The sequence below is a fragment of the Chinchilla lanigera genome, unplaced genomic scaffold (assembly GCF_000276665.1).
Source record: "Chinchilla lanigera isolate Chin_1 unplaced genomic scaffold, ChiLan1.0 scaffold00092, whole genome shotgun sequence".
NCBI classification, from domain to species: domain Eukaryota; kingdom Metazoa; phylum Chordata; class Mammalia; order Rodentia; family Chinchillidae; genus Chinchilla; species Chinchilla lanigera.
In genome coordinates this window covers 5,922,488-5,940,427 of record NW_004955493.1, presented here as the reverse complement: position 1 = coordinate 5,940,427, position 17,940 = coordinate 5,922,488, and the positions used below count along the sequence as shown (strand labels likewise).

The 17,940-nt window shown below is 53.4% G+C and overlaps 1 protein-coding gene across 3 annotated transcripts in view; it reads left to right on the top strand.

The window, feature by feature from the left end:
• The window catches only part of Gsg1l (GSG1-like), a 147,756-nt gene extending 130,482 nt beyond the window's left edge, over window positions 1-17,274 (top strand). For all 3 annotated transcript variants that reach the window (XM_005405145.1, XM_005405144.2, XM_005405143.2), the window contains exons 5-6: window positions 6,465-6,535; window positions 16,720-17,274. In XM_005405145.1, coding sequence (XP_005405202.1) covers window positions 6,465-6,535; window positions 16,720-16,817 — 169 coding nt within the window. In that variant the 3' untranslated portion in view covers window positions 16,818-17,274. The remainder of the gene's footprint in view (window positions 1-6,464; window positions 6,536-16,719) is intronic.
• Window positions 17,275-17,940: the final 666 nt, after the last annotated feature.

Genomic DNA, 17,940 nt, shown 5'->3' with positions numbered 1-17,940 from the left:
GGAGGGAGGGAAGAAGGAAGGAAGGAGGAAGACCTGTCTTGAGAAGGCATATTTCAATTCTAATCAAACAGGGGTCTGGGGATTTACCTCAGTGGCAAGAGCGCCTGCCTGGCAAGCGCAAGGTCATGAGTTCGATTCCTGGTACCGAAAAAATAGGAAAAAAAACCAAAAAAACAAAAAAAAAAACACACACACACACAAAAAATCAATTCTAATCAGACAGAATGATCACTCATGACATTTGCCACTGTCCTTTTTTAGCTCAGAGCTCAGTATCCCTGGGGACCCTTGGTGGCCTTCCTGCTTCAGACTTCTTTCTCCTTCCCTGGGGCTTTTCTATCACTTGAGATGCTTTGTTACTTAAGAGTCTTTTTCACTCCACACTTGCTGTTACTTGAGATACTTTGTTACTACTGAAACTTTGCTACTTGAGATACTTTGTTATTCCAGATTCATTGTTACTTGAGATACTTTGTTCCTGCTGATACTTGGACTTTGTACCAAGCATGGTATCAGACCCTGGACCTCAAGACCAACTCTATCCTTCTGAGCTCAAAAGATTTGGGGAAAGACAGGCTATTAAGCAAGACACAGTTGTTTTCTGCTTTTTTGAGGCAGGGTCTTGCTGTGTAGCCCAAATGGGCCTTAGACTCATGATCCGCCTGCCTCATCCTCCCAAGTGCTGGGGTCACAGGCATAAGCCAGCACACTTGGCTCTTCAGCATGTTTAAAAACTGAAGGTATTAACATGTTCTGAGACCTTAGTCTGTGTCAGGATCTGGCGTTGAGTCCTTGGATGACTGGGTTTAACCCCGGGTTTGGTCCATGAAGGTGATGGTGTTGGTGGTTGTTATTTTCAGGACTACGGCCACTGCTGTGGGCCCAGTGGCACACGTAAGAAAAGTGGCACTCAAGCTGCCAGAAACTGCAGAGTCACACTCCCTGTGGGTCACAGAGCTGGGCTCTGCCCCGGCTCCTCTTTACTCCGGGGCCCAAGAACTCCTGGTGCACCGAGGAGCCCTACTGTGTGAAGGCCACAGGATGGTCATCAGCCCAGACCCCTGCCCGGCCTCATCCATGTCCCCAGGGACTGCCAAACTCTGCAGAGCTTAAAGAACTGGGGTTTTCATGAGTAAACTGTGGGTGAGGGCTGAGTTTATGCAAGAAAACCAACTCTTTCCAGAATTCCTGGCATGGCAGAAAGAAAGGTGGATCCGCTTTGAGAGGGTAGCAGGCCGTGTGGCCTGCAGGGGGCAGCTCGAGCATGCTGGCCCCCATTACGGTGCTGGGGCATGACTTCAATCCGCCGTTGGTGACTTCAGCCAAGTTGGGAGCCATGGGGCTTGGCTGTAGGTTAACGCAAACCTCCCTTGGGTGAGCTAAATCCCATCTGCCACCTGCGGCTGCCAACCACCACACCCGTATCATCTGCAGCTTGGGCCACAGGGAGCAGCTGTGACAGAGACAATAAGGCTCCCAAAGCCGCGAATATTTACTATCTGGAGCTGTGCAGTCAAAGTCTACCAAGCCCTGGCCTGTGAGGCTGCCTGACCTGCCAGCTTCCTTAGCAGCCTCCCGGCTCTTAGCATGGCCCTCAAAGCCGTGAGTCTATGCCTATAAACAAGCGTGCATTTCTCTGGGGCGGGGCTTCTCTGGGGCTCCCACGGCCCCCAGCCCAGAACCAGACTGTACCACCTCGATGCTTCTAACTGTCAGGTGTCATTTGATCTGTTAGCTGTTGAGCTTGAATGTGCATGTGTGTGAGTGTGTGCGCATGTGTGCATGCATGTGTGTGTGTGTGCATGTATGCGTGTGTATGTGTGTGTGTGTGTGTGTGTGTGTGTGTGTGTGCGGGCGTGTGTGTTACTGGGGATTAAGGCCTTTGCACTGAGCTACATCCCCAGCTCTTTCTTTTTTTGGAGACAAGGTCTCGCTAAGTCACTAAGTTGTCCAGGCTGTGCTTGAACTTCCATTACTCCCGTCAGCCTCCTGGGGTGCTGGGATGACTGGCTGTGTGAGCATACCCAGCTTCAGTTTAGGGCTTTTGCGTGACGCAGCAGGGTGGTCAAGGAGGCCAGGGAGGGCCAGCTGGGGTGGGCTGGCTGTCTCCTCAGATGTCCCCCTTTGCTCACTGAGCCACTCTTTTCAGGCTGGAGGCGCTCAGCTGAGCCCGGGGAGGTGCCCGGCCCAAGGTCTGGAGCAAGGGAATCTGTAGATAAAAAAGCAGGAGGATCAGGAGCCACTGGCTGATCTAGGAATTGGCTCAAGGTCAAGATTAAAACCCAGGATGATGTGGGAGGCGTGTGCCTGCGGCTGTGGCGTCCACCGACCCAGACGCACTGGTTTCGGCCAGGCAGGTGGTGTTTAGGATGAGGCCAGGGCTGCACCCAGCCTCCCTCCCAGTGTCGGAAGCCGGGCCCAGTGTTGTGGCTGGGATCCTCCAGTCTTGAGCTCCTCTGCTGATGGGGCGCTCACTACCTGGCCAGACGCACAGGCAGCGTTGTTTGGGAGAGTGGACACTTTGCACAACTCTGACTCCTAACAGACTGGACGTGAACTATTCTTCCATGTGTAGCGGTGAGGAACAAAAGATGAATGCGAGGGATGTGTGCCAACTTGGAAAAATGTTGAGAATTTCTGGGTTAATGAAAACTCAGGTTACAAAACAACATGTTTCATTCACACCTGTTTATATCTTTAAAAAAATGTATTAGCTCTAGAAAGATAAGCACCAAACTTCTACACAAAGGTGTTTTATAGGGGGACTTTCGCTGTTTCTATGGTGTCGGAATTTCCATTTGTTTGTCAGGAAAATAAGAAAGATATTTCCATTTAAGGATGGAAATAAAAATGAAAAATAGCCTATGCCTGTAATCCCAGCACCCTTGGAGGCTGAGGCAGGAGGATCACAAACTTGAGCCCAGACAGGGCAACTAGGAAACTTAGCAAAACCCTGCCTCAAAATTTAAAGGGGAGGGGGTGCAGCTCAGTGGAAAGGCCTTGGGTTCCAACCCAGTACCACAAAAAAGAAAGTAAAAAAAATTAAACTCTTGCATTCGTTGGTGGGAAAAAGTGTTGCTCCAGAAAGTGGAACACAACTGGGTCCTTGTTTCTACGCAGAGTTGGCTCTGAGAAGGGTTTTAGTTTGGTTAAGAAGTGACACCCAGCTAAAGGAAGCCTCTAGCTCAGAGAGTAGGCTTAGGCAAAGTGCAGGCTCCGGACTCCACCCCTAACCTCTCACAGGGGCAGACGCCCTTCTCTCTTTGGTACCTACCCTGTCAGATTTGTGTGTGTGTGTGTGCACATGTGTGTAATTCAGAAAACAAATCAAGTTGTACACATCTTTTGCAATTTGCACTTATTTTTATACACCCAAGTATCGGTGCACAACCAAGGCTCACCTTTTTGTGAGAACAATCATTTTGCCTCCCTGTCCCACCTTGCACACCTTCAAATGCCTCTGTTTGTGCAACAGTAAAATAGAAATAGTGATGCCAGTTCCCAGGGTCCTGATAGCTCCCCACGGGGCAAAGTGGGAGGTGACTTTGCCAGCTGTTCCCCGAAAGGAAAGGGCTGTGCTTTTTCAGCCTCCTCCTTCTTTTTTTTTTAAGACGCATTTACTCAGCATCACGATCAGACTATTACATGTAGCAATCAACAGCATCGGTGCAAAAAAAGGTCTACACTAAAGCCCTTGGTTGGAACGCTTTACACTTCCCGCAGAACGGAAACTAAAATAACCTGTGATACAATTAGCCACAAATACAGTCTTGAGCTTTTTGCCCATACACACGAGTATTGTCTAAAACACGTCTTCTCTGTAGCAGCGAGGCCCTGCCACCATTGTGCTTGGCTGAGTTCATAAATCTGACACAACCTGCAGCTTCCCTGTCACTTCCGCTGCTCTCCTCTCCTGCGAAGCTTTGTTTCCTGTTGAACAATATGGAATAAAGTTGTTAATCTAAACATATTAAGACTCAAGGCTATAACCCAACAGCATGTTGCTTCCCACAAATATTGCTGATCTGAACATTAATATCCACAATTTTACTGCAATTATAATGTAAACTATATTGCCCTGCTCAGCTACATTAGGGTTACGGGGTTTATCAGCAGTCATGAAAATTTAAGCCGGCGCAAAAAAGGTGCTTGCTTACCTGGAAGTGTGTAATACCTTCTGCCACTATGCTAGCTACTGCTGCTGCTGGAACCACCATAGCCACCTTGATTTCGTGGTTGGGTAAAGTATCGGCCTTCACCACCACAGGGCCCAGACCTTCTGCCTCCAAAGTTTCCTCCCTTCATGGGTCCAAAATTGGAAGACTGATTTTTTTTGGGGGGGGGTACCAGGAATCGAACTCAGGACCTTGTCCTTGCCAGGCAGGCACTTGTGCCGCTGAGCTGTATTCCCAGCTGCAAGATTGATTGCTGTAATTGCCAAATTCATTGTAGCTTCCACCACCTCCATAATTGTTTCCACTACCACCACCAAAGCTGCCCCCACCTCCTCCGTTGTTATAGCTGTCATGGCTGCCACTCCTGCCATCGCCACTGACGTGGTTTACATAAGCCTGTCCGCCACTTCCACAGCCTCTGCTTCCTCCAGAGTAACCAGGGCCGCCTCCTCCATAGCCACCATCATTACCAAGCCCATTGTAGCCGTCCCCACTGCCACCATATCCACCCCCACCAGAGCTGCCACCAAAGCCACCCCACCACTGACGCTTCCTCCGTGACCAAAACTGTCATTGCCACCAAAACCACGACCACCACCAAAATTTCCACAACCACTTCCACCTTTTGGCTAGATGAAGCACTCGCCATCCCCTGCTTCCACAGGGCTTTCCTCACTTCACAGTCATGTCTATTCACAGTGTGGTATTTCTGAACGACAGTCTTATCCACAGAATCGTGGTCGTCAGAGGTTACAGAAGCAAAGCCCCTCTTCTTTCCATCTGCCTTGGTTGGTCATGATTTCAATCACGTCGGTTTTTCCACACTGTTCAAAATCGTCTCGTAGGTGATGTTCTCCAGCATCCTCTTTAATGCCACTAACAAAGACCTGCTTCACCGCTGAGTGGGTGCCTGGTCTTTGAGAATCTTCTCTTGAGGCAGCTCTGTTCCACCACTCTTCCATCCACTTGGTGTGGCCTCGCATTCCTGGCTGCATCCACCTCCTCCATAGCGGCGTAAGTGACAAGCCCACAGCCCCCGGAACGCTTGGTGTTTGGATCTCTCATTACCACGCAGTCCGTGAGTGTCCCCACTGCTCAGAGGGGCTTCTCAGGCTCTCATCGGTGGCCTCAAGGCTCAGCCCTCGGATGAGGAGCTTCTGCAGCTGCTCGGGTTCCTTAGGAGACTCTGACTTAGACATGACGGCAGCCGGAAAAGAGACTGACGAAGCTTCCTCCGCCGTGTCCACCAGCAGAAAGCTCAGCCTGCTGTTTCTTATATGGACTTTTGGGGGTTCTCTTAGTACATATTTGCAGTACATAATGGTTACACCCATTGTGTTGGTCCGTGTACATAACACATCTTAATTCTTTTTATTTTCCATTCCTCTTCCTTTCCTCTCTCTCCCTCTATCTCTTGGTTCTCTTCCCATTTGCAAAAGAGCTATCTCCTTGTTTCCTACTATCTATCTTTTATTTTTCTCTTTCATTTTTTTATACTTGGGGGTTTCTCATATAAACTTGTGTGTCTGATTTATTTCACCTAACATTATGGTCTCCAGGTGCATCTATCTTCCTACAAAATGATGCAGGTTTTTCCTTTTTTATGGCAGAGTAGTACTCCACTGTGTGTAAATACATTTTCTTTATCCGTTCCTCTGTTGGTGCTCATATAGACTGCTTCTAAGGTTCAGTTATTATGAATTTGCTGCTATAATCATGTATTAGAAGTCGTTAACTCTTTCACAAAGATACCTAGAAGGGGAATAGCTGGGTCAGATAGAATTTCTAAGGTTAGTTTTGAGGAATCGCTATATTGATTTCCATAGTGGCTGTCTTAGTTTATACTCCTACCTATAATGTAGAGGGTTTTTTTTCCCCCATGACCTTGCCAGCATTTGTTATTATTTTATTCCTTGATGATGGCCAGTATTCTTTCTGGAGTAAGATGGAATATCAGTGTTGCTTTAGATTTTAGGTCAAGATGTTGGACATTTTCTCATGTGTTTACTGGTCATTTGTACTTCCTCTAAGACATGTCTATCCATTTCACTGGCCCTTTTTTTTATTGGGTCTGTTATTTGGGGGAATCTCTTTTTTTAGTTTTTTATATATTCTAGATACTAGTCCTCTGTCCAAGGAGTAGCTGGTAATTTCCCCCACTTCTGTAGGTTGTTTCCTTTGCTGTGCAGCAGTTTCCTAATTTGATATGATCCCACTGTTGATCTTGATGTTATTTCTCCTACAGTCGGGGTTCTGTTTAGAAAAATTTTGGTCTTGTTCTCTTTCCAGGATTGAGAAGGGAGACGGGAGTGAGGAGGAGGACTTCCGCTTGGACTGCCGCCACGAGAGATACCCCACCCGTAAGTGCCTCCTCTATAGACTCTTGCTGCTGTGAACTGTCCTCTGTTGGCAGACAAGGACCCTGGATGGGGCAGGCCAGCCTCCCCCTGCTCCCTGCCTCCTCTTGCAGACCCAGTCCTCATGCGGGGAACTTGAGGCTGGGGTCTCTGTGTAGTGAGTCTTCTGCCCCCAGCAGCTGCAGCCAGTCCTCGCAGGGAGACTGGGATGCTGAGAAAGGAGGAGGGAGACGAGACCTCAGCCCTAGTCCAGGCCCAGCTAAACCATCGGCCTGAGGGCGATCAGTCCTGAGTAGAATCAACACAGGCCGTTGGGTGACGGTGGACAGGATTTGTTTGAGCCAGTGACACTCTTGGCCCTTAGAAAACACTGACTTCATCTCCTAACCGTGGGGAACAGCGGAAGGAAGAACCCAGGACATCCATGCGGGGGCCAGAAAGCCAAAAGAGTGAAAGAAAGTGGCTCAAAAAAGGGCCGGGGATATAGCTCAGCAGCACAAGCCCCTGCCTGGCAAGCACAAGGTCTTGTGTTCGATTTCTGGTACAAAAAATAAAAGCGGAACCAGTGTGAGAAGACACTGAAAATGCTCACATCCCAGTGGCACCTGCTGAACGCCCGCCACAGGCATCCGTCCCACCAGGCCTCACCCCGCCTTCCTGCAGACCTCAGGCCCTGTAATGGTTGATACATTACGTCAACTTGAGATGTTTAGAAGTTTAACTAAACAACTCAGCAGGGGGCGAGGCCCTCCCTTTGTAAACATCCTGAGTCTGTGCAAGAGGAGGGTGTGGAGGTTGGGTAAGTGCTGCACCCAGCCTGGGGCAGGCAACCTGCTTACGATATAAGGGAGGGAAAGAGCCTTGCTCCCCCCACCCCTTCTGCTCTTGTTGCTTTTGCTTCTTCCGCCGCCTCGAACTGTTGCCCTGTGCCCTGCCACCCTGCCTTGGAGCCAGCTCATTGCGGGCTGAAACTTTCACAAATTGTGAGCTAAAAACACCTTTCCTTCCTTAATTTTGGACTTCCGGTGTTTTCTGTCAGCAATAAAAGAAAAGTAACCAAGACAGCCCCTGTAGGCAGGATTGCTTCCACGGTAGAAGAGAGGGGGAGGGACTTGCTCAGGGTCGCACATCCTAGCCAACCAGTGTCCCCACCACATCTCTCAGATCTTTTAGGAGGCCCATGACTTCCATCTCTCTCTGGGTCTCTGCACCTGAGGGGCTTCCCCACCTCCCTCCACGTAGGCGTGGGATGCAGGCCAGGGGGATGCCTGAAGAACCGCACTGCACATCTCTGGGGAACACCCCGGGGCATGTGTCTTGCAGTTTCTCTGCAGGATGAGGAGCCCGTGGCCCCGAGCTTAGCGGCTGACCCCTCCTCTCCTTCCCTGGGCCACTTTTCCTCCCTGCCCGGTTTCCAAACACAGCAGACGTTGAAACTTAGGGGGCTGCTGACTCCACATTCCACGTCCTGTGACAAAGTGAGAAATTACTTTGCTGCTGGGCAGGAGTGCGGGGCTGGGAAGAGCAGAGGGCAGAGCTGAGTTGCATTGCGAGGGCAGAGGGCTGCCGTGGAGGCAGAGGCCCCTGGAAGGTGGCCAAAGTGCCAGCCACTGCTTGGGGACCAGAAGAAGCCCTGAGGTGGGTGCTGGGCCCCCACTATGGTGTCTGTGCTGGGGTGTGGGCTTCCTGGAGGAGGAGCCAGGGGCCACGGGCTACAGATGGCTGGGCAAGGAGACCCCAGGGATGGCGTAGGGGCGGAGCCACCGCAGAGGGCCTGGGAAAGCTCAAGGCCGGAGAGCAGGCTCCAGAGCATCAGCAACAGGCCGGGCATGGTGGAGCACATTTCTAATCCCAGCACTCAGGAGGCTGAGGCAGGGTGATTGCCTTAAATTTGAGACCAGTCTGGACTATGTAGTGAGACCCTGTCTCAAAAAACAAAACAAAAACAGCGTCATCAGCTCCCCCGGGTGGGCCTGAGCCTCCCAGGCTCCCTGTAGAGTGGGCAGAGAACCCTGGGGCAGGGGTGGGGAGCCGAAGAGAGCTGTCGCCCTGTTACCCAGTTATCTGTGTGCACATGAGCCTTCCTGAGGTGGGAATGAACTGGAGCGAGCAAGGGGTGAGGAAGAGCGCCATGATGGGCCCAGGGTGTGGTAGGCTGGGAGGAGACGTGCCTGAGCTCATTCTGTCCCTGTCTCTCCCGCTCCCTCTCTCATCCATCTCTACTCTTTCCATCCATCATGTCTGCCTGCCTGCCTGTCTGTCCATCCATCCATCCATCCATCCATCCATCTTTCTGTCCTTCTCCCCACCCTCATCCTGTCCATACCTCTAGTATGGGGGCAGAGACTCAGGGCCAGTGGCCAGCCTGGCCCCTGGGGTAAGCCCCGCAGTTTTGCGGTTGTCACTATTTCATCCCTGGCGCACCTGACAATGGCCTGATCATAGCGACAGAGCCAGAGAGAGAAGTGGAGGGGGGTAGGGGCTCTGCTCGTGTCACTGTTGGACTGTCGGTGCAGGCTGGCCTGAAGGCAGAGTCCCCCCCCAAGGCGAGGCTCTATGGGGTGGGGGCAGGGTGTGCAGATGCACCCGCAGGGTCATCAGGGGAAGGGACACCAGGACGGAAGAGAGGCCCGACACTGGGACCACTGCGCAGGCACCTGTGCTACCCTGCAGTGGTGACAGCAGCTCTTTGGGGTCACTGTGGAGGGCTGCTGGGGTGCAGGCACGTGAACTCTGCATGCAGCGAGGGATCAGCGGGGTGGAGGAGGGGGTGGGGAAGAACCCAGGATCTGCACAGGACTTTTTTGCTGGAGCAGTCAAGGGCATAGTGTCCCTGCCAGATGGAAAAATGTACCAAGGGATGTGGTGACACTTTGTCCCTGCTGAGTCTGAGGGCTTGTGGGCATTGGGGCAGCGGCTGCCGGGACGGAGCTGCCAGGGCTGCCGGGGGCGGCGGGCAGGTGGAGCCAAGGGACTGCCCAGAGGATCTGGAAGGTGGGTTAGGGACGGTGACTCCATGAGGTCCTGGCACCCCAGGGGCTCAGAGGAGCCAGAAAGCTGTGGAGCGGGGTGTGAAAGCTGTCAGTTGGCACAGAAGATTTGCTAGATCCAGGCTTCTCAGCAGGGCGAAGAGCTCAGCTCCCGGTGCTCAGGCAGCTGGGTGTCACCTGGACGGCTACATTTCCCCAGGGACAGCGCGTGCTGCAGACACCTATATTAACACAACGAGGAAGAAATCCATTCTCCTATGGAGGGCTGCTTTTGTGCCAACCAAAAGTCATCCCCACATCCATTAACTCAGAGGCTTTGAGTCTTCTAGGAAATGGGACCGAGGTCCTAGGAACAGCAGGTCCTGGTCCAAGACAGGTTTCCAGGCCAGCGAGACCCAAGCCATAGACTGCATCATATGGCCAGGGCTGTACTGGGGACACCGCAGGCTCTGTGAGGCAGACTGATGCCTCGTCCAGCTCAGGGTGGGGTGGGGCAGAGCGGGTGGCAGAGGGGACCTTGGCCCAAACTCTGGACCCAGTAGTGGAACCAGGCCCTGGGAAGAGGTCGGTCCCACGGCTCTATCTGGTTATGTCTCCCCTTATCTATGCCGAGGACTTTGCATTTATGCATTAACCCTAAATGCAGCCCTACTCTCCAGACAGGTAAACGGAGGCCCCAGGAGTTTGGGACCACAGCTTATTCAGCATCCTGCAGCTGGGAAGTAGCAGAGTTGGGTTGTGGGTTCAGGCTGTGCTCCCACCCCTGGGGCCACTAGGATGAGCTCCCCGCACTCCCTGGCCAAGGGCTACCCTTGCCAGGCCCCCGGGCAGGGTGCTGAGGGTGTGGCCACAGCCAGAGCGGGTCTCAGTCCTCAGGGAGCTCAAGGCCCAGAGAAGCAGCCAGTCAGACCGACCGGAGGATGACACAGTCCCCGGAATCCGGCCTCTTAGCTGCTTGTGGGTTTTCTGCGAGAAAATATTTTGGAAAAGCCGGGGTGAGTTTTGCAATATTTCTGCGTGGAGCAGCTGCTCAGCTCCTGCGAGGGGCTGGCTTGCCGGCAGGAGGAACGGGGGAGGAGGCCTGTCAGGGAGCCCACGTTATCAAACACTTGCTGTGTGCGAGTCTGTGCTAAGCACTTCGCTGCCGGGCTGATCCCGCCCGAGGAGGAGGGGCTCCTCCTCCTGTGTCGATGGAGGAGCTGAGGTGCTGACTTTGCTGGGCTCTCCGGTCCGCTTGGCGGTAAGACTCAGCACGGTGTTTGCATCCCTCCACTCACCCTGGGCACAAGCCTGTTTCTGCTCGCTGTCCGCACGTCCCTGACTTCTCCTCCTCCTCCTTGCTCCCCTCTCATGAAGCTCCAGCCGGCAGCTGCACCATGCAAGACCCATTCCCTTCAGCGGGCCTTTGCCTTGCTGTTCTCTCTGCCAAGATGCTCTCCCTCTAAATCTTTGCATGGCTCACTTTGCCCCACCCTTAAATCCCAGCTGACAGTCACTTTCTTCAGGGAGCTTCCTCTGAACTGCACTTGTCCCTTTTTGAAATTGTCATTCGCGTTCTGTTGCCTCTGTCCTCTAAGCTCCCTGAGAGTAGACACTAAGCTTGTCTATTTTGTTCATGCTTGTCCTCAAGAGCCAGGGGCAGTGCGTGCACACAGTAGGTGCTCAGTTGTACATAGGCTCTGAGCCTCCAGTGACTCCACCACCTCCCCGCTGAGCAGCCACTTTTACATAAACAGTTACATAAACTTTCGGTTATCTTAACTGCCCCCAAAGTTGCTATTTTTTGCTTGGGCTTCTGTGATATGGATTCTGCCACTTTTTTTTTTTCCTAAGGAAAGAGTTTTCTTTTGAAACCTGCCTTTGGGGCTTTGCAGTGCCACCAGCTAGCTCAGGAGTACATCAGATGTGACATTTGACAGAGGCGACATTGCCATATGGCCCAGGTGTCTGCATCCTCCTTTCAGGGGCAGCTGGGGTTTGCAGCTGATTGCAGCTGTCAGGTTCAATGGCTGAGACAAGCTTGTGATTTTGCCAGGTGTGTTGGCAGGGCTGGGCCTGGCGAGGGGCTGTCACATGCCTGGCACAGAGGTGGCTTCTGGGAGCTCCGTCTAGACGGGTCTGCCCTCAAAATAGCAGAGGGAATTTCAAGGAGGACTTTTTCTGGGCCCAGAGCAACTTGGCATTTTTATTAGATCAAAATCAAATCCAATAGAGTACTGCTCCAGTCGCTCCCTTTATTAAAATGGAAACAGACCGTATTTCTGAAATAAATACCGATGCCAGTTTGCTGGGAGCACAGATGGGCACGTGGCTGGGAGGCATCTGAGACCCTGGCACCGGGGGTCAAGAGATCCAAGCCAGTGCTGAGGTCAGAATCTCAGGGAGGACTCGTGCCCAGCCCCACCCGCAGGTTATGGTTCAGGAGGTCTGAGGCGGGCCTGGCGGTCTGCATTTCTTGCAAGTTTCCCGTGATGCTGACGATACTGTCCACAGACCCGGTGGGAGTCGGACTCAGCCCCAGGCCGACATGTGTCCCCCTGAAGCCACTGCCAGGAGCGAGTCTGCTTCCTGTCACTTGCCCGGGCTACTCAGCAACTTCTAGACAGAAATGGCTGCTTCTAGGGCCAATTCCCTTCCACTCCATCCTCCTAAGACATACACTTGATCACATCTTTCCCCGCCTGCCGGCTCCACTGACCTCCCCGATGGGTGTCGGCACGGAGCAGCCCATTGGAAGCTTCTAGCAGAGGCTCCCCTCCCTTGGCCGCCTCCCCCACCTCACTCGCTCATCACCCTCTGAGCCCTTCCTTGCCGACCTGTTTGTTCCGGTCTCTCCTCAAAGGAATGGAAGTGTCGCGGGGACAGAGACCTTGCTGCCACATTCACTGTGGCCGGCCCAATGTCTTAGCACATAGTAGGTCGCCCGCATGCTTCCGGTGAACGACTGATCACTTCGCCCTGGTGAGGTCGGTGGTCTGAGTAACATTTCCATTTGACAGGTGAACATGCTGGGTCCTGAGACCCAGAGTCACCTATCCTGAGTCACACGTCTGTCTCACCCCGAGCTGAAGCTAAGCTGGTGTTTTTCTCCTTTGTGCCCATTTTCTGTCCAGGGCGGTGGTACCTCAATCATGTGTGTTGCTAAGAGACACGGGCTAGTTGTTAAAATGCAGATTTGTGGGCCGGGGATATAGTTTAGCGGCATAAGCACTTGCCTGGCAAGCCTGAGGTCATGAGTTCGATTCCCAGTACCAAAAAAAAAAAAATTGTAGAAAAAAATACAGATTTCCTGTAGAGCCCATTCCTCAATTTAGGGCAAGCGAGGAATCTGTCTCAGATAAGCCAAGTATAGGATAAATCTTGTACTCATGAGAGGCGCTAGTGGGCTGCTACACCTGGCACCCAGCAATGTTTCTTTGTAGTACTGGAGACTGAACTCAGAACCTTCGCACTGAGCTACATCCCCAGCCTTTTTAATTTTTAAAAAAATTTGTTGCTTTGGTTTTTTGTTTGTTTGTTTGTTTTGTTTTGTTTTTTAAGGACAGGGTCTTGCTAAGTTGCTAATTTGCCTAGACTGGGCTTGAATGTGTGACCCTTCTGCCTCAGCCTCCCTGAATGCTGGCATTATAGGCCTGTGTCACCACACATAGCTTGTGTCCTTTGATGTTTGCGGCTGCAGCCCTCTCGCCCCTCCCGCTCCAGACCTGTGTTTTCTAGCCGCCTTTCTCCGAGCACAACATTGTTGGATTTTTCACACCTCCTAAAAACCTCATCGGCCTGCCAAGAATCTATTTCACACCCTGTTCCTTCTGCCTGGAATGACCTGCCCCTCCCTCCCTGGGCAGAACCAACCCTACCCGTGGAATTGGGAGCTTCAGCATGTGCTCTCCGAGTCCAGTTCAAATGTCAGGAATGACAACACCGGTCCATCTCCCGGCGGGAGAGGGGGCGTCCCTCCCACACTTTCCTGCCCTGGGACTTGGGCTGTGAGGCAGGGTGTCACGGCGCCCACAAGCACAGACTTCGGAGCAAGGTTGGCTGGCTTCACATCCCAGCACTGAGGCCCTGCACAAATGACCTCTCCCTCCTGGTCCCTGATGTGTTCCTGTTGGACAAAGCTTTCCTAACTGTGAGCCTCAGTTTCCACATCTGGGAAGAGAGGCTGTTGGAGCCAGTTCCATGCTGTGTAGATGTTCTGTTGTCTTCGTGTCCGCCCAGTGTCTGAGGGTGGTAGGGGGAGACTGCGCAGCCTCCTGAGACCTCCTACTCCTTTCACATCCACTCAGGGCAGTGGACCTGGTTGTCAAAATCCACACAGTTTAAAGGACATTCACGGGGCTGGGGATGTAGCTCAGCAGCAAAGCGCCTGCCTGGCAAGCGCAAGGTCATGAGTTCGGTTCCCGGTACCGGAGAAAAACAAAACAAAACAAAAAAAGGACATTCACATAACCTGATAGAAGCTGGATTTGAGGCTCTGACTGTCAGACCCAAGTACAGTTTTTCTCCCCTGACTTTGTACCCCAAAGAGGAAGGGCTGAGCAGAGAAGTATTTTATCACAGGGGTCCCTAACCTCCAAGCCACAGACCTGTATCTGCACTGTTAGGAACCAGGTCACAGCTCAGGAGGTGAGCAACGGGCAGGTGAGCATCTGTGTTTTCAGCTGTTTCCCATGGCTCACATCACTGCCCCAGTGCCTCCTGCTGTCAGATCAGCGGGGCATCGGGAGCGCAAACCCCACTGTGACAGCACCTGCCAGGGATCTAGCTGCTACTCCTTCGAATCACCCTGAAGCCAAACCATCTGCCCCACTCCTCCCTCCATCACTAGAAAACTTGCCTTCCATAAAACTGGTGCCCAAAAGGCTGGGCGTTGCTGCTTTATCACATACAGAATTTTATCCTGGGAACGGTGGGCAGAGCTCTTACGTGAGTACTGGAGCCACCCCACCCTCCTCCTCCATCGCTTCTGCGTTTGTTCAAGAAAAAGTCAGCTCAGGACTTGTTTGGGGCTGGGCCAGGCACTGGAGGCTGAGGCTCCAGGACAAAGCAGGTGCAGAAGTGATCTTCCCAGAGCAGGGAGCGTTTGAAAGACCAGGGAAGTCAGCAGCCCGAGAGGCACAGGGAAGGGAAACCCCAGCAGGAGGACCAACATGCGCCACGTCGCGGGCAGGGTCAGGGGACACAGACACGGGCTAGGAAGCAGCCAGAGGTCACTCAACAGCCTCCCGTGGCTGAGTCTCAGCTGGGAAACGCTACCTGCCCCACGGACTGTGGAGAATATTTTTAAAACTTTGTCACTATTTAAAGGTTAGGAAGTTTTATTTTGAAATCTGGATGTTTAGTGTTGCTGAACTTTTTGGAAGAGTTGAGCCCATGCTTCTTGGGGTGACACTGCCTGGGGCAGAGGAGGCCGTCTCTGGTCCCTTCACCCATCGGCTTGATTTGCTTGGGCCCAGGAGACCTGGAGCTGAGATCCCCCAGTCCACAGCACAAGGCCTTTCCTCTGGCTGGTGGCTGGCCTCAAAGTCAAGGGAACGGGTGAGGAAGGGAGTGTGGGTCCTGGTGGGCAGGCGGGGGACAATAGCCCTGGGCCCCAAGCCCCTTATGAGAGGCCAAGGGGGGCAGGGAGAGCCCCAGTCCTCACTGACCTGGCCTCCAGCTCCTGGGGACAGAGTCTGACTTAACTCAAGGAAGGACAGACATCCTGGCTTTTATTTTTCCTTAAAAAAAAAAAAAAATCACTTTCTCCCTTTGCAATAAACTCTTCACAGTTCTGCCTATTCACGACCATAAGAGCAGCTACGATCACTTCTAAATACTCATTTGGAAAAACAATCAAACCTTTCTATGCACCAAATATTTGCTTCTCAATTTTAAAAAAATCCCAAACACCTTTATCTTGGCAGCAAGCGCTTCCATAGATTGCAACTATTTCAGTAGCTGGGGCCAAAACAAATGCTTTCTTTCCCCCAAGGCCAAATGATTCCAGAATGTTTGCAAAATGTTTCCCACTCCTTAAAAATATAGTAAAATGTGCAAAACACAAACATTAAAGAATATTAAAAATGAGCACAAAGCCAAAGGAAAAAGGAGTCGCAGTACACACACACACACACACACACACACACACACACACACACACACACGCTCGCTCTGCCATTGGCACAGCCGTCTTCCCCTTCCCCTTCCCTCGCAGCCTTTGTTGCTAGGAAGAAGCTCCCGACAGTCAAGCTGCGGGGGTGGGGGAGGGAGGGGGGAGCAATGAGCTCTCTGTCCCTACAGGTATGCAAGCAGAAGCGTGGCTTCACCAGGAACCCCCGCCTAAGCGGGCTTTCTCCGAGCCCCTGGCTGACCCTATGGTATGAACAGCCATTACCACTCAGAGTAGGAAAAACAAGTGACTTAGAATAGATTTCTTTTAAGGTTGAGGACTGAAATCAGAAAGAGGTTAATTCCACCTGGCCCCACAGTAGCTGTGAATCCTCAGACTGAGACTTCCTATGGCTGGCAGGGGCTCCCTCCTGTCACATGGGTCGACCCCATCTTGGAGGCGTGGCGGGGCCTCAGAGTGAGCGAAGGCATGCCGTGCAAAGGCCCTGCCACTGCTTCCCGCTCCTCCCTCCGCAGCGCCTCTCTCCCCTTCCTGGGCTTTCCCTCTTTCTCTCTCCACCGCCGCTGCCCCCGCAGAGCAGCCACCCAAGGCCCTGTCCTGGGCGCAGCTGGAAAGTGAGCCTCCCTCCTGGGAGGGGGTGTAGGAGGAGGGAGACCCCAGCAGTGCGGGAAGATGGGTCGGGTTGGGCTTTGCAGGCTGTGAACTTGAGCTGGAGGGCTCACGCAGGCGCAGTCAGTCCAGGCAGGTCCGGGTGTGGTGGGAACGGTCTGGTATGTTGGAGCCCTCAGACCCTTGACGGGGGGCGTGGGGTTGATCTGCGAAGAATCAGGCAGCACACAGCAGGTGGCAGGGGTCGAGGGGTACAGTGGGCAGAGGCGGAGGGGGCTGCAGTGGGTTCAGGATGCCAGGGCGGGGCACACTGCCGCGTCTGCCCGTGGATGGCCGCACACACTGGCAGGCACCTCTGTGCTGCTGAGCTCGGGGTGCAGTGGGGCGGTAAGTGGGTGTGGAGGAGGTGGCAGGGCTGTGGGGCCTCGTGTGGGTGGAGGACAGGATCGCGGCACTGGCCACCTTGTCTCTTGCAGGACACCAGCTGCACATGGCGGATTCCTGGCCCCGGACTTCAGCCCAGGAGGCGCCAGAGCTGAGCCGCCAGTGCTGGGTCCTGGGGCACTGGGTGTGACGGAGACGCAGCCCAGCGCCCAGAGCTCCGGCTGACTCTGGCACCGGCCTTTCCCACAAGACCACCGGGCTGGGGCCCCGGAGCCCGGCCTGTGTGTGGGGGACTCCACTATCAGCCGAGGAGACACACTGCCTGCATCTCAGCGCCCTGCACGAGAGGCCCAGAGGGCCTGAGGGAACGCACAGGACTGCACGGAGGGACTTGGGGCGCAGCCCGGACCTCCTGCCACACCGCACTACAGCCCTGCTGGGCGCAGCTGGAGGATCGGGGAAGTCGCTGGACACTGGCCACCAAATACTGGGCACTTGCCAGCCAGCCAGGGAGCTGAGAAGGTGTCCAGAGGGGCAGGGCCCTGTGGGGACAGGGAGGGGGCTTCAGGAGGAGGGAACAGCGGCTGGCACCGCAGGAGGCCACACAGCAGGCACTAGCGGGGCTCAATAAACGCTTGTTGAACCTGTTTTCTTGCGGTGTATGCAGCTAGCTGCTCTCGGGGCTGTGGCTGCCTTGCCATCCCTCGCCCTGTCACTCCGAGGGTCCTGAAAGTGAGAGCCCGTGTGTGCTAAGGCCAGGGCCAGCCTGGGCCTAGGGGGCAGGTAGCATGGACACGGGCTGGCAGTGCTGCCCTGGATTCCAGAGGGTGTGCAAAGAGGGGCCCCCAAACCCACATCCTGAGCTGGGACCCCCATGGGGACACTTCGCCCTGTGTCCAGGGCCATCTTTACATAACATAGGACTGATTCTTATTGTAGAAATGAGAGGGGGTCACAAAGATGAAGTAACTTACCCAAGATGACAGAAGTAGCAAATGACAGAGCTGGGTTTGAACCAGGACCCCTGACTCCAACTTCAGCTTCCCAAGAGGACTTCCTTCCCAGGAGTTCTAGAACTTTCTACCAAGTACAGCTGTTTCTCTCCTTCACTCATCTGTCCACCCATCCATCCATCATCCATCATTCATCTACCTGTTCACCCACCCATCCAGTCACCATCCATCCACCCATCCACCCATCCATCCACCCATCCACCCATCCACCCACCCATTCATCCATCGAATCCACCCATCCACCCATCCATCCACCCATTCATCCATCGAATCCACCCATCCACCCATCCATCCACCCAT